Source organism: Rhinatrema bivittatum, chromosome 4, assembly GCF_901001135.1.
Source record: "Rhinatrema bivittatum chromosome 4, aRhiBiv1.1, whole genome shotgun sequence".
Taxonomy (NCBI): domain Eukaryota; kingdom Metazoa; phylum Chordata; class Amphibia; order Gymnophiona; family Rhinatrematidae; genus Rhinatrema; species Rhinatrema bivittatum.
Genome location: NC_042618.1, coordinates 413551001 through 413567650, shown reverse-complemented (window position 1 = coordinate 413567650; position 16650 = coordinate 413551001). Strand labels below are relative to the sequence as shown.

The window sequence follows — 16650 nt, the reverse complement described above, 5'->3', positions numbered from 1 at the left end:
CTGATTCTGCTGATTTTTTTCTGATGGAAAAGGTTTGTCATTGACTTTGGATCATTAAAACCTTTCAAGTATCTGAAAGTCTGTATCATATCACCCCTGCTCCTCCTTTACTCCAGGGTATACATGTTTAGGTTCTTCAATCTCTCCTCATAAGTCATTCGCTGAAGACCATCCATCTTTTTGGTCGCCCTTCTCTGGACCGAGTACTCCAGGTGAGGCCTCACCAAGGACCTGTACAAGGGGATAATCACTTCCCTTTTGTTACTCGATATTCCTCTCTCTATGAAGCTCAGCATTCTTCTGGCTTTAGCTATCGCCTTGTCACATTGTTTTGCCGACTTCAGATCGTTAGACACTATCACCCCAAGGTCTCTCTCCTGCTCCATGCACATCAGCCCTTCACCCCCCATCGAATACATTTCCTTCGGATTTCCACAGCCCATATGCATGACTCTGCACTTCTTGGCAGAGAATCTCAGCTGCCATATCTTCGACAAGATCTTAGTATCATCCGTAAAAAGACAAACCTTACCTTCTATCCCTTCCGCAATGTCGCTCACAAAGATATTGAACTGGACCGGTCCCAACACCGAGCCTTGCGGCACTCCGCTCACAACTGCTCTCTCTTCCGAGTAAGTCACCCAATCAAAAAAGTCGATCAAATTCGTCTGACAGGACCTTCCCTTGGTGAAACCATGCTGCCTCTGGTCCAGCAATTCTGCTGCTTGTAGATAGTTCACTATTCTTTCCTTCAGCAGCGATTCCAATACTTTTCCCACCACAGAGGTGAGGCTAACTGGCCTGTAGTTTCCAGCCTCCTCTCTGCTCCCATTTTTGTGTAGAGGGACCACTGCCACTCTTCTCCAATCACTTGGCACCGCTCCCGTTTCTAGGGATCTATTGAACAGGTCACGCAGCGGAGCCACTAGCATATCTCTGAGCTCCATCAGTATCCTGGGATGAACCTCATCAAGCCCCATGGCTTTGTCCACTTTCAGTTTTCTTAGCTCTTCCCATACATTCTCTTCTGTGAATGGAGTTTCATCCATTCCATTCCCCTCCAGTTTCTTGTTTACTAGCGACGGTCCTTCTCCGGGGTCTTCTTTAGTGAACACCGAACTGAAGTATTCATTTAATATTTCTGCCATTTCTTTATCTGTTTCCACCCATTGTTCCTTTTCACCTTTCAATTTCACTATACCACTTTGGACTTTTCTCTTTTCACTGATGTATCTGAAAAATGTTTTTTCACTTCGCTTTACCTCTTTGGCAATCCTTTCTTCCACTTGACTTTTTGCTTTCTTGATTTCTTTCTTCGTCTCCCTCAGTTTTACCAAATAGTCTACCTTGTGATCCTCCCTTTGGGATCTTTTATATTTCTTAAACGCTGTTCTTTTATCTTTTATTTTATCAGCCACCTTCTTTGTGAACCAGATAGGTTTCATTCTTTTCTTGCTTTTCTTAACTTTTCTAACATATATTAGTCACTTCAGTAATTGCTTTTAGTTTGGCCCACTGTTGTTCCACATCTCTCGTTTTCTCCCAGCCTTCTAGTTCTTCCTCCAGGTACTTCCCCATTTCAACAAAGTCAGTATTTTTGAAACTCAAAACCCGGGTCTTTGTGCGACTTCTCCGTATCGTATTAGTAATATGAAACCATACCGTTTGATGATCACTGGTGCTGAAGTGGGCACCCACCCGGACATTACAGACATTATCTCCATTAGTGAGCACTAAATCGAGCATAGCTCCCTCCCTCGTAGGCTCCATTACCATTTGTTTGAACAGAGCCCCTTGCAGGGCATCCACTATCTCTCTATTACTGTTAGATTCCACAGAAGGGATTCTCTAGTCTACATCCGGCAGATTAAAATCTCCAACAATCACCACTTCTCCCTTCTTACCCATCGTTTGGATGTCTTCAACCAGATCTCTGTCTAGTATTTCCATTTGATTTGGAGGCCTGTAAACCACGCCTATAAAAAGGGATGACCCATCATCTTTTTTTAGGATGGCCCATAAAGTTTCTTCTTTGCCCCATCTTCCTTGCAGCTCGGATGCTTGGATATTGTTTTTGACATAAAGAGCCACTCCTCCCCCTTTTCTGTCCTCTCTGTCCTTCCTACCCATCTTTTGGATGTCTTCAACCAGATCTCTGTCTAGTACTTCCATTTGATTTGGAAGCCTGTAAACCATGCCTATAAAAAGGGATGCCCCATCATCTTTTTTTAGGATGGCCCATAAAGTTTCTTCTTTGCCCCATCTTCCTTGCAGCTCGGATGCTTGGATATTGTTTTTGACATAAAGAGCCACTCCTCCCCCTTTTCTGTCCTCTCTGTCCTTCCTTAATAAGTTATATCCCGGTATGGTAGTATCCCAATCATGTGAATCCGTGAACCACGTCTCCATGACAGCAACAATGTCCAAGTCCGCTTCCACTATTAGGGTTTGCAGGTCTGGGATTTTATTGCCCAAACTACGAGCATTTGTGCTCATAGCTTTCCAGCTATTCTGGTACAGGTTAATGCTTTTCTTGGACTTACTTTCAGGCCGATACAGTAAAGCGCGGCCGCGATTACCCCGTTTCTAACCCACTTTGTACCTGCAATTTGGCCGCGTAAGTTCAACCCGCAATTCACTATCTCTTTTAACCCATTTTTACCGCTTCTTTAAATCAACGGGTAACCCTTTCCGCCCGCGGCATGTATATGATATGTAAACGCTCCGATTAGCTATTCCCTCCCATACAGTAATGTGCGCCCCGACTATTGCCTTTTTAACCTGCAGTTTAGCCGCGTCTTTAACTTGCTAAATTACCGCCTACCCTTACCCCTGCGTTAGAGGGTAGACGGTAAAGTTTGCCCGTGAAATTTCACGGGCAAACTTTCCCCCAGCCCCCGCTCACCTGCCCTGGCTGCGTCCATGGGTGCCGGTCTCCCGTACGGGCCCGCGATGACAGGGACAGGGACATTGACTCACAAGTGTCCCTTCACTCTCTCCTCCAGCATTCCTTCTTCCGCTTTGGCTCATGTTGTCCCTTCATTTTCTCTTTCAGCATTCCTTCTCCCGCTTCAGCAGCCCGGGGCGGATCGGGCGCTCTCCGCGAGGCGGCTTCCAGCAGCCCCCGCCGGTGAAGATGCATGAACGGCACGCCTGTACTTCCAATTTGGGCGTTCAAGTCACCTTCGCTGGCTTGAGCGCCCAAATGGGACGTACAGGCAGTGCGAGCTCATCATGCCAAAAAAATTGCACCGTGACCTCCGAGGTCACGGCGTTCGCTCATGCACCTTCGCTGCTTGAGCGCCCAAATTGGACGTGTGTTCATGCACCTTCGCCGGCGTTTGGGCGCTCAAGGGTCAGGGGTGACGTCACAAGCTGCAAGATGGCGCTGGGGAAGCAGTGACTGGCGGAACGGAGGGAGGCAGGCAGGCAGGCGAGCCGGAGCTGCCCCGCATGCAGGAAAAGTAGGGGAGCCGCCGCCCCACCCCCTCCCGCACACACCCCACCCCCCCACCCCCGGCCCTGCCGCTCTGGCAATCTTCCAGTTGCCTGCCGGTGCAATTTTTTTGGCATGATGAGCTCGCACCGCCTGTATGTCCCATTTGGGTGCTCAAGCCAGCGAAGGTGCCTTGAGCGCCCAAATTGGACGTGCGCTCATGCACCTTCGCCGGCGGGTCTGCTGGAAGCCGCTTTCGCTGCCGGCTGCCCCCGGGAGGCAGGAGAGCCGCGGTGGGCACCTCGGGAGGAGGGGAGAGAGGACTGGGGCTGCTGGAAGCATGCAGTAAGTTTACTTTAGTTACAATTTCTATTTTCTTAATAACATGTCGAGTCGATTTTCGCCCTGCGCCTTGCTTCGGGAGGGGGGGGAGAGAGGACTGGCAATCCCCGATGCCCGAGCGTAGGAAAACCATCCACTTTCTGGTACCTGTCATTTCAAATATCATTTGAAATTACATTTGAAATGACAGGTATCAGCGCACCCAGGATACTGTATAGGCGCTGTATAGCGCTCTATACAGTAAAATGGATTGCGTTTCATGGACGCTTCTTGGACGTGCTTTGGAGGCGGCTTGCATTTGCATGCCATTTAAATACTGTATCGAGCGGTATGTGATCCGAACTGTGCGCGCGGCAAACGAGGGTGCGCCCGGCACTACCGCACTCTTTCTACCGTGTCCTTACTGTATCAGCCTGTTTGTGACTTATTTAGCTGACTTTTGTTATCCACTTTGCCCTTTTTTATTGCATTTGTATTTGGGGGGTGAAATTCTAATGTCCTACTGTCACCCCCATCATCTAGTTTAAATGCCTTATGACATAGGATTTGAATTTATCTCTTAGGATCCTTTATCCCTCCACAGACAGATGTACGCCATCTTTGACAAAGAGTTTTTTTCTGTTCCATACACGGAAAAAAGATCCTTTGAGGGCTGTGCCAGGAGACAGACTATGATCAAGCATCCAGCTAAACAGCTAAGGAATAACTCTTATTAATTTCTACTTATTTCAGAGTACTTTTGTGATATAATATATTGCTGTCTGTACTTTCTCTATAACCTCTCTCTGTTTCTAGATATTGATATTGTATATTAATTTGCTGTGGGCTAATTAAGTTTCAAGACAAAAAAAAACAAACAAAAAAAAAAGAAAAACCTCTTGAGATACTCCTGTCACTATAATCACTCTCTCACTATAATCTTTTTCTTTAATTGCATATAGCTGTCATTAAAAATCACTGTTTGTCTAGACATTAATACTGGGGCATAAAATTGCTGTGGAGTTAATTTAAAGCAAAACTGAAAGCATTCCAGAAACAGTCTTGCTCTAACCAGCTTGGGCGGCTGACTCACAGAGACAGCAAGGGGCAATTAGATCCTTTGAGGGCAGTGCTCAGCCAGAATACATGAAATACTAAAGCTTCTTGTGTCCAGCTAAGTAAAAGGTTTAACTTAGTAAGCCAATCTGGGGGAGGGTCTTTTCAAACTTAACAGCAGATACAGGTCCTGAGAACAACTTTGACCAAGGGTTAACTGTTTAACTACCTCCTACCCTGCCCCTCTACCCACCCACCCCTGGGGTTGGGATTTTGATATAGTCTGCCTGAATACATATAAGCCAGTAATTTGGTAATTCCTCAGGTGTTATCCTCAAAGAGAGAACCATCTTGGACCCCCAACAACCTGGTTTTAGGAAAAATCACTTTACTGAATTTGTCCTACTAGACTTAACCAATGGAATCCATCTAAACACAAATCAAGGTGGTGACTCCATCCTAGTGTCACTAGATCTTTCTGCAGTCTTCGACAGTTGATCACAGACTCTTGATTCAGTGCCTACAGAATATTGGAATTGAAGGTACTGCCCTTAGGTGGTTCCAATCTTTTCTATCTGACAGAACTCAATCTGTCATCTGGGCCAATGAACAGTCCACTCCTAAAAATCTCATTTGTGGAATATTGAGTTCTTTCTCTGATTTCCTTCAATGTCTACATTCAACTTATCTGCAATCTGATGTTGTTCTTCAACACTGAATGTCACTTGTATGAGGATGATATCCAACTTTGAATTAAACTCAGATCTGAACAATCCTCTCCCATCACCAATTTCAACAACTGTCTGAGCTCAACAACCATAAACCCAAATTTAACCCCTCCAAATCTGAACTCCTCTGATTAAGCTAGTTGTCACCCCCTGTAGTCTATTCCATCCTTAGCAGGCACTCTCCTCCAGCTCAAAGATTCTATACCAAGCCTAAGGGACCAACTTGATCCTAACCTCACTATGGAAGCCCACATCTCTAAAAACAATGAGAGCCTCCTTTAAGCCTCCACCAGCTCCAGCAATTATGCTACTACTTCAATCAGCATAACCTTGATTCAGTTATCCATGCACTAATTAGATTACTGTAACTCTCTTCTGAACGGTATCTCCCAGACCTGTTTGAAATGACTATAATTTGTGCAAAACGCAGCTGCCAGAATCCTAGTAGGTGCCAGACCACATAACACCAATCTTCTACAGACTACATTGGCCATCGATTGAAACCAGGATTAAATTCAAATCCCTTTGCTTCATTTTCAAAAATGTGAACAAACAGGCCCTGGAGTATATCACCCGTCTTCTTGCCTTCTTCACACCAGCTAGAGAGCTCCGAACCTCACAAAAGGCCCTTCTTTCCTCTCTATCCACGACTTCTGCCAAATTGAATTGATGTGCTCCCAAAATCTGGAATGAGGTTCCTTTACCCATCAGCAAGGAACCAAAAAGTTCTTTAAAAAAAGCCAAGGCATGGATATTCAACCAGGCCTTTCCCCAGCTGGCTCATTAGAAATATTAAAGTTTTTCCCACACTTAGTCCTTATGTCATACAATGACACTCAATGTTAAGTAGATTGACCATATTATGCCTAAATCTTAATTTCTATAATCCCCTTTGAGACCAAACCTGGGTAGAATTTCCCTTTGTCACAATTATCAGACAGTTTCATTTAGTCTAGTTTAAGTCTAGCTTCAGTTAAGATTCAACTGTATATCATCCCCTTGAGATGAAGAGGGCTACATTGTTTTTATGTGATGGTGGCCACCTGTGATGGGCCCTGCCAAAAGAGCAGAACTCCAGTCTGGAAGTGGGCAGGCCTGTCTGGGAGAAGTGAGACATTTCTATCCTCCACACCTCGGATATACCTCCAACCTGGTTATGCACTACCCACTTCCTTTTTTTCTCTTCTCTACTTGGTAAAGTCTTGGTTGCTATTTTTAAGTCTGCTCTTTCTGTTGGACTTTTTGTCCACTTTTAGTTAAAGCTGGTTTCTGTGTACTCCCCCTTGGGTTGAGGAGAGCCACTATCACAACAGTTTTTTCATGTGGAGAAGCCTTTGGGTGGCCCTCCAACACATTTGTAAGAAAATTGGTTCTTACCTGCTAATTTTCATTCCTGTAGTACCAACGGATCAGTCCAGACTCCCGGATTTATTCATCCCTACCAGCAGATGGAGACAGAGAAAAGCCTCGCTGACAATGCTTGAAAAGCCCTGGTGCCACCTGCAGTAGCTCAGTATTGATCTGTACCCAAGCTGAAAACACTATGTGCAATAAACTGACTAACAAACGTCAAAAAACTTGAAAAAATGTGTAAGTTAACAACAAAGAACAGAAGTTTGCTGAAAGGATTATAGATGAGTGGAAGACTCTCCCCTCCAATCCAGGTGGGTTCTGGACTGATCCGTTGGTACTACAGGAACGAAAATTAGCAGGTAAGAACCAATTTTCTTTTGCCTGTACGTACTCAGATCAGTCCAGACTCCTGGGATGTACCAAAGCTTCCTAGAGAGGGCGGGACCTGGAGAGTCCCGCTCGCAAGACACTTTCACTCAACGATCTGGAATCAGAGAATCCTAAATCCAATTGGTAATGCCTTGCAAAAGTATGCAGCAACTTCCAAGTCGCCGCTCTGCAAATTTCCTGCGGAGACACCAACTGAGCCTCCGCCCATGAAGCGGCCTGGGCCCACGTTGAGTGGGCCCGCAAACCCTAAGGAACTCGGCAGCCCTTGAGAATGTACGCCAACCCGATAGCCTCCTTAAGCCATCTGGCAATAGTTGCTTTGAAGGCATGGGTACCCTTCTTTGGTCCGCTCCATAAAACAAAAAGAACATCAGACCTCCTGAAATCATTAGTAACCTTGAGATAGCGAAGCAAGATTCTGCGGACATCCAACAGCTTAAGCTCCCAAGCATGCTACGCAGAATCATCCAAGTCTGCAAATGCTGGGAGCTCGATAGTCTGATTAACATGAAAGGCAGAGACCACCTTTGGGACAAAGGAGGGAACCGTACGCAACGTAATCCCGGAATCAGATATTTGAAGAAACGGATCCCTACATGACAAGGCTTGCAATTCCGAAATTCTCCTGGTGGAACAGATGGTCACCAGGAACACCACCTTGAGAATCAGATCCTTAAGGGTCACTCTCCGAATTGGTTCAAATGGAGCATCACACAATACTCGCAGAACAAGATTTTAAAGTTCCAAGGAGGACATACTTTCCGCACCAGAGGACGCAAATTCTTAACTCCCCAAAGAAACCTCTGTACATCCAGATGAGAAGACAAGGAATAACCCTCAAGCTTTCCTTGTAAGCAGGCAAGGGCCACTACCTGCACTCTAAGAGAATTAAAGGCAAGACCTTTAGCTAAACCCTCTTGTAGAAAAGACAAGACTTGAGAAATCGAGGCCTGAACTGCATGTATCCCTCGGTCGGTACACCAAGCTTCAAACATTTTCCAGACTCGAACATACGAGAGGGAAGTAGACTGCCGCCTAGCCTGTAAAGGCGTAGTGATCACTGGCTATGGATATCCTCTCCGCCTTAAATGACGCTTTTCAATAGCCAAGCCGCTAGACAAAAGCAATCTGCCTGGTCGGAAAATACGGGACCTTGATGGAGAAGTTCCGGAAGATGACTCAGGCACAACGGACCGTCCACTGCTAGATTGACTAGATCTGCGAACCATGGTCGACGTGGCCATTCTGGAGTCACTAGGATCACCTTCCCGGGGTGCCTCTCTATTCGGTGCAATACTTTACCCACCAGAGGCCACGGCGGAAAACATACAGCAAGACTTCCCGAGGCCAAGACACTACTAAAGCGTCGACTCCCTCGGCCCCGTACTCTCTCCTGCGACTGAAAAACCGAGGAGCTTTTGCATTTAGCCGAGTTGCCATCAAATTGACGTAGGGACAGCCCCACCTTCTCCGGATGAGCCACACTGCGGACTCCGCCAACTTCCACTTGCCTGGATCTAAGCTCTGACGACTGAGGAAATCGGCCTGAACATTGTCGACACCTGCGATATAAGAAGCTGCTAGCTGAACCAAGTACCGTTCCGCCCATTAAAACAACTCCTGAGCTTCCAGTGCCACCCCCTGGCTCTTGGTCCCGCCCTGACGATTGATGTAAGCAACCGTTGTGGCGTTGTCCGACAGAACCCTGAGCGAAATACTCTGAAAGAGGGGGAGAAATGTTTGAAGTGCCAGCCACACCGCCCTGGTCTCCAACCGACTGATTGGCCACGAGGCTTCCACCGCCGACCAAGTGCCTTGGGCTGACTGTCGCTCATAGACCGCTCCCCAACCAGAGAGACTGGCATCGGTAGTGAGAACCACCCACTCCGGGACTTTGAGACTGACTCTATGCTGTAGATTGGACGACTGTAGCCACCATGAGAAGCTGGTCTGTGCCGACGCATCCAGCAAAACCGGTAACTGAAAAGCCTGCGACAGAGGATTCCATTTGTCCAACAAGGCCCTCTGAAGTGGGCGCATATGCGCGAAGGCCCATGGCACCAATTCCAGTGTTGCGGCCATCGATCCTAGAACCTGCAAAAAATCCCAGGCTCGAGGCACCTTCAACGACAGCAAGTGGCAAACTTGTGCCTGGAGCTTGAACATGCTCTCCTGTGTGAGGAACACTCTGCCTTGCCTCGTGTCTAAACAAGCCCCAAGGTAGTCTAGTGTCTGTGACGGCTCTAGATGACTCTTCGCCCGATTGACCACCCAGCTGAGAGACTCTAGCAGACAAATAACTTTCTGGACCGCCGAAAGGCAACCCTGCAACAATTTCTCCTGAAACAACCAATCGTCGAGATAAGGGTGCACCAACACTCACTCCCTCGCGCCGAAGAGCTGCCGCCACCACCACCATTACTTTGGTGAACGTGCGAGGAGCCATGGCCAAAGAGAATAGCTTGAAATTGGAAATGCTGACCCATTACTGCGAATCTCAGAAAATGCTGATGGTCCAGACAAATGGGAATATGCAAATACACCTCCGTCAGATGTAGGGAGGCCAAAATCTCTCGCGAGCGCATCGCAGCAATTAGTGATTGTAAAGTTTCCATTCGGAAGCTCGGTATCTTTAAGGACGCGTTAACCGACTTGAGGTCCAGGATGGGGCGAAACGTTCCCTCCTTTTACACTACCACGAAATAGATGGAGTAACGACCCCTGCCCCGTTTGCATGGGGATACCGGGATCACCGCCCCTAACTCTCGCAACCTGCGCAACATCTCCCGAACCGCCCGACGCTTTGCCGAGAACCCGCAGGGGGAGACTAAGAAGAGGTCGCGAACGGGATATGCAAACTCTAATGCGTAACCGTCTCTTATCACCGAAAGAACCCACTGATCCTGTGTAATCTTGATCCACTCCCCCATAGACGTCTGCCACTGGCCCCCTATATATGGAATGGCGGAGTGGACCTGTCTTGCTTCATTGGGAGGACTTGATTGCAGCTGCTCCCCCGGCCGAGGAAGCCCTGAACGGTCTTCATCCGCCACGAAAGGACTGACCCCAATTTGAGCCACGTGGTTGAAAAGGCTTCTGTGACTGTGACCCGACAGGACCTCTAGAAGGATGTGACCACCTGCCGTCTCGAAAATGGGACCAGGCCTGAAACTCCTGGAGATTTCTAGGCTTATCCTCCGGTACCTTATGTACCTTTGTTTCACTCAATTGTTTGATCAGCTGTTCCAGCTGTTCTCCAAACAAGAGACACCCCTTAAAAGGCAAAGAACCTAACTTGGCCTTAGAGGATACATCCGCAGACCAGTGACGGAGCCATAGCAAACGTTGCAGAACTCATCACAAGAGACAGCGAGCACACCAAATCATACAGCACATCCGCCACATATGCGACCGATACCTCCACGCGATCAGCATCTGACGTGCCGGACCCAGGTAGTGGTGGCCATTCTGAAAATTCTGCACCCAGCGTAAACATGCCCTTTGCATAAAGCCGGAGCAAATGGCAGCCCGGAGCCCCAAAGCCGCCCCTTCAAAAATTCTCTTGAGATGGAGTTCTAATTTTCGATCCTGGACATCTTTGAGTGCTGCGGCCCCCGCCACCGGGATTGTAGTCTTCTAAGTGACTGCGGAAACTGCTGCATCCACTTGCGGAAGCGCAAAAAGTTCTAACGTTTGTTCTGGCAAGGGGTAGAGTTTGGCCATAACTCTACCCATCCTCAAGCCGGAGTCCAGGGAATCCCACTCATGTTCAACTAACTGCCGCACCGACCTATGATAAGGGAACGCGGAAGGTGGGGCCCGAAGACTGTCCAGGACAGGATCCGCCCCATCTAATTCCGGAACCTCCTGAGGAGCTTTCAAACCAAGCTCCTCAAGAACTTGCGGAAGCAGAGGGTCCAACTCCTCCCTCCAGACAACCGGAGAATTTTAGGATCATCCCCCTCTGTCACTGACGGAATCCCTTAAAAAAAAGCAAGGGTAAAGAATGACTGCAGGTTTATGCACCAGCCATCTGCTGGAGACAGAGAAATACTGAGCTACTGCAGGTGGCACCAGGGCTTTTCAAGCAGTGTCAGCGAGGCTTTTCTTTGTCTCCATCTGCTGGCAGGGATGAATAAACCCAGGAGTCTGGACTGATCTGGGTACGTACAGGGAATCCAGCTTTAAACAGTGTAGACACTTGGTAAATGTTAGTCCAGGCCTGTTTTATTTTAAATTACTGTCCAAATGCATTCAAATATTTGCAATTCTTTTTTTCCTACTAAGAATACAATACTGTGGATTCTAAAATAATAAAAGTTAAAATACTAGGACAGGTCTAGTCTGTCCTAGTAATATAGTGCTATGTACATGCTCACACCAACACCAGCTGATCTTTTCCAGGATTTTGACAATATTTACCAAGAAACACATCCAGATTTGGATCATATCCTTCCAAATCCTGCTGCTTCTCCATAAACTCTTTGAAATGCACTCTGCAAAATGCATTTGTCTCCTGTTTCTGCTGCAGACCCATCTCTGCTTCATTTTTCTCTGCATAAATGCAGTCCATTAGGCTTTGCTTAAGTAACAAAATTGCATCTGGAACAGATGATGTTACCAGTAGAGTGGGCCAATCAATCTTCATTTGGTGCAGAAAGTACTTGATCTCTTCATTGTGCAGTGCAGGCACCAGGCGAACTTCCACGCTAAAACAGACAGACATATTTTTTCCATCATGAATTTACAGAACGGTAGCTATATTAAGAAATGCTAATACTTTATATTCTCCAGTACTTCTACTTTCATCCAACAATACTGGCCTAGGAGAGAGCAAACTCATCAGATCTCAGAAGCTAAGCAGGATTAGGCAGAGGTAGTACCTGGATTAGGGACCACCAGGAAAGACTGGGTACTAGGCAATAGCAAACTTCTGTAGTATTCTGCCAAAAAAAGTTCACAAATGCTGTGGGAGAAAACAGTGTGGAATCTGCAGTGATTTTTAAGTTGGGCCCTAAAATTCTTGCTTCCTGCCCTCCTTTGTTTAAAATGTCCAGAGTTATTTACTGAGCACTGTAATGATGACAAATGCCTCAAGTTCCCATCAAGCAATTTACAAAAAGAACTTGTGATTGGGCCCATCAACACCCAGAAATGGATAGAAAAAATAAACAACTTATGCTTCCTCTTATGTTTGATTAAAAAAAGAACAGATCAAGAAGAGAGCATAAGCAAAAAAAGAAGATGGGAAAGGTATACACTCAAAATAATAAATCCAGATGGTGCCAGACACTATGATAAATACTAAATTATGAAAAAGTCTGGCTAGAAAATGAAAGTATGTATTTTGAACCGGGGAAACCTCATAAAGTGCCAATACTGGGCTATATAAAGAAGCCTCTTATGGCTACTTAATCCAACTCCAATGTGCAGGTTGTTGGAGTTGGATTAAGTAGCCATAAGAACCTGCACATTGGAGTTGGATTAAGTAGCCATAAGAGGCTTCTTTATATAGCCCAGTATTGGCACTTTATGAGGTTTCCCCAGTTCAAAATACATACTTTCATTTTCTAGCCAGACTTTTTCATAAAGGTATACACTCAGCATTTTTTTCATATCTTTCCCTAAAAGTATCTGACATAAGACTCTGTATGAAAGCCACAAGTCTTTGAACTAACACATTTCTGGTCATAAAAATAAATGTGTCTCTGCAAAGCACAAACACTGACTTCAAGAGCAGCTTTATATCATTAGTATTGCATGTCACATTTTGTTCAATCACTGACCCTTTTGCTCTAAGCACTGCCGCCAGGTGATCTGCTACCAAGATAGCTCTCAGGTGGCTCAGCCGCAGGGATTCTAGACTCTTGCAGCCATGCAGAGGAACGCAGTTCAAAATGACATTCTGTCCACTGGATGCAGATGAAGGTTTCAAATAGTAAGGAATGTGACTCAGGACCTGCTGAAACACTGCAGGTCTTTCTAACTGAACTACAAGTCCTGCCTCTGTCTGTTTGCAGCTTCGAATAGGGGGAACACCAGCTATTTGTAGGTGAGTCATGCCATTTATCATGTTTTCAGGAACCTAATGAAATAAGAGATACATAGGTTAAATGTTACAACACTAAGGTGTGCTGGGCCACATAACCCAGTGCTGCTCTAGCACCAGGCAACAGTAATGAGTTTCATAGGTGTATTTATCATTTCAAAATGTTTTCATGTTTTTGTTAGAAGAGGCTAATTGATGCAATTAATTACTAGCACCACTGTTTGGCATTCTTAGATCCTAATTCAACCAATCACAAACTATCCAAATGTTTATGAACACAGTATATAAAAGATTTTCAATAATTTTTCTTCAGAGCTAATTATTTTGCTGGAGACTCATATATAAACTCTTGGGTGTTAAAATATACTGGCGACTCCATCAAAATTCAGAAACCAGGGGCCAACTAAGACAGAAACTTGGTGCATGAGTGGGGTTAGTGTGAATTCAGTTTGTACAGTTGTATTAAAACAAGGGGTGGAATCCCTATGGTAGGCCCACTTAGTAACTCGAGGTGGGGTTTAGGTAAGAGTGTAGGGAGTTAGGGGCCACTTTGACATTCTACGTGACACCTACGAACATTGCCCAAATCTCATCTTGGAGTGAGTTTCCTCACTCCGAAGGCCAGCAAATCTTCACAAGAGACCACTGTTCTGTTCGTAGGTGTCACGTAGAATGTCAAAGTGGCCCCTAACTCCCTACACTCTTACCTAAACCCCACCTTGAGTTACTAGGTGGGCCTACCATAGGGATACAAATACCTACCTATGGGCCATCATATTGTGGCCAGGCGCTCTCGCTCTCGAATTTGCACCGTGCAATTGCATGCGTTAACAGGGCTTTTCGCATGCAATAAGCCCTTAACGCATGCGAAAACACCTTATCGCATTTTGATAAATGACCCCCTTAGTTTGCAGAATGTAATTATGTTCTCCCTGCTGGAGCAATTATAGCACACTAAATTGTACAAAATGTGTGGTAATTTGCTTGATACCAGGATTAAAATCCTTATGCCTTCAAAAAGTGATATCCTTAATGCTTGCAGAATAGACTGAGTTTTGTTTTAAAGTCCCATCTGAAAGTATTCTTAAGAATATGTTCCCAGGAATCATATCTTTCATGGAGAGCTGTGCTTTCTGCAGGGTCTCTACTAGATACATTTTGCTGTTTAAGTCTTTTGCTACCTTCAAACTGGTGCCTTCCTCCATTGTTTAAAAAAAAATCCCATTCCCTCACCATCAGCACAGCATCTTTAATGGTGTCCCCACTCCCCTCATTCTTGTTGACATCAGAGCAAGTAGCTGAATTGTAATAGCAGTATGTGATATCGCATATGCTTCCAAATATGAATACTCTCAGGCTGATGCAATAAAGTGCTCCCAGCCTAGCGCATAGGTTTATGTGCGATTGGATGCCTGTTTTGAATGCGCTAGACTAGTACCCAATGCAATGAGATTAGTGCATCCAAAAAGCATGCCGAAATGCCTAGACAATAGCTCCCAATGCACACTTTTTAACATGGCAAATTTAAATCCAGCCCCACAGCTGTCAATCTGCAAGTTAAGGGCTAAGGAGAACTGTAAAAAATACTGTCCTCTGTGGTACCTCCTAATAGTATGATTGTGATACTTAAATCTACTGCTTGTGGTGTTTAAGAAGAAAAGTATAAGTATGTAATAGCTTGATGAAAAAAAAAATTCTGAATACACAATATACACATACAATTGACAGGCTCCAGGCCGATTTCACCCATTGCTATTGTGTGTGTACATTGGGAGAAATCGCCCTGAAGCAGGATAAAATGGATGCTCGTATTGAGCATCTGTTGCAACTGTGAGTGCCCGATGCATATGAGTGCTAGGGAAGCACCATTCTTCCTTAGCGCATGCTTTTTAACGCAGATCATTTAAATATTGCATCGGGCACCCAGGAGTCATGGCTGTGCACATGTTAGGAGAACAGGAGCTCAATGCAAGTGCCCGTTTTAATGCGTGTCTTATTGCATCAGCTTGTCGCCTTATTCCTAAAGCAAAGTCCAGGGCACTGTGTTCTCTTATAATCCCCCTTCTAAACAAAAAACAGGTACAAATAGTTCTGGAAATATTGACACCTGTTATTCAGTTGTGACATTCATATTCTGCAAGAAAAGCCCATTTAATTGAGGATGAGTGTATGAGTATACCAGCACGTCTGTCTCCGACAGCTCCTTTACCCCACCCCAAGCTAGATACACGTTGCCAAGTCACCAGTTTCTGAAGGGAGACTTTCTTTGTTCAAGTGTCGGCTTTTTTTTGTGCATTCTGATATAGGTAGTACTGATTAGTTATAGAAGGTGCAGAACTACAAATACCACAATGCAATGTGTTGTCCCTCCCCCAGAGCCTAGGTCACTCGCTGCCCTCCCGCACCTGACCCTGGGGAAATAGGTTCTGCAAGGCCTCATGCGGGGCCACGAAATCCCGGTTCCGCAGTTTCCTGCCTCTGCTCTCCTTAAACCAGACAGAAGCCGGGTGGGCCCTCGGGGCGGCGAGAAGCAAAGCGTTCAGAGCCCGCAGGGCCTCTGACAGCCGGAAACAGCCGACCGAGCCCTCCGCACCGCTCCCCATCTCCATAGAGACAGCAGGCAAACGGGAGTTAAAAGGGCTGTTCAAACCCCCGCAGCTTTATTCCGCCGTGCACTGGGGCCCAGTAGTTTCGGAACACTGAAGGCAGGAAACGTGTTGCTAACTTCCTGTACAGGCGGAAGCGGATATGACGCTAGAGGGAAATGAAGCTGGGATAGCCATTTTTGAAGTGGGCTAATTTGGGAGTAGGGGGTGTGGTGTAGTGGTTTCTTGGAGACGGAATCTGTGTGGGTGAAGTATAATTATATCTAACAGGACACGTTTTATAATAAGCTTACATAACAATTATTCAAGACTTATAGAAAGGTTCTGTTCCAATGGTCCTGTGCCACTGCAACGAGCCAATTAGGCTGCTGGTCACAGCTTTTAAGGCTGTACCTGACAGTCTTCCTTGAGTGGTCAAAGTAACACCATGAGCCTCCTAGACCTTCAACAAACCAGTTGTAAATTATAACCTTTTATTGAATTAACTTGTTTGCACAGGCAGCACGCTGCTAACCGCCATTAATTGGCGAACAGCAGGTAGTGGGTATAATTGGCCACAACTTTATTCAATAACGTTTTAGTATGATACAGTTTAATATATAAATGTTCCTAAGTGAATTCATACAATTTTGTATCCTACCAACTAAATACGTATCCTCTAACCATTACATGACAGTTATGAATCTTTTATTAATGATCCTCCCCATTCTA

At 45.7% G+C, this 16650-nt stretch overlaps 1 protein-coding gene across 6 annotated transcripts in view; it reads right to left on the bottom strand.

Moving 5' to 3' along the window:
- Nucleotides 1-16075, bottom strand: part of DALRD3 (DALR anticodon binding domain containing 3) — a 142513-nt gene extending 126438 nt beyond the window's left edge. For 4 of the 6 annotated variants that reach the window (XR_003856637.1, XR_003856638.1, XM_029601259.1 and 1 more), the window contains exons 1-3: nt 15739-16075; nt 13071-13369; nt 11707-11993 (exon numbers count right to left, since the gene is read on the bottom strand). Coding sequence is in view for 4 of the 6 variants with exons in the window: in XM_029601259.1 (XP_029457119.1) it covers nt 11707-11993; nt 13071-13369; nt 15739-15942 (790 nt within the window). In the remaining 2 variants the exon portion in view is untranslated. Of the gene's footprint in view, nt 1-11706; nt 11994-13070; nt 13370-15440 lie in introns of all 6 variants that reach the window. The other 2 variants (XM_029601261.1, XM_029601260.1) reach the window with 2 other exon arrangements.
- Nucleotides 16076-16650: the final 575 nt, after the last annotated feature.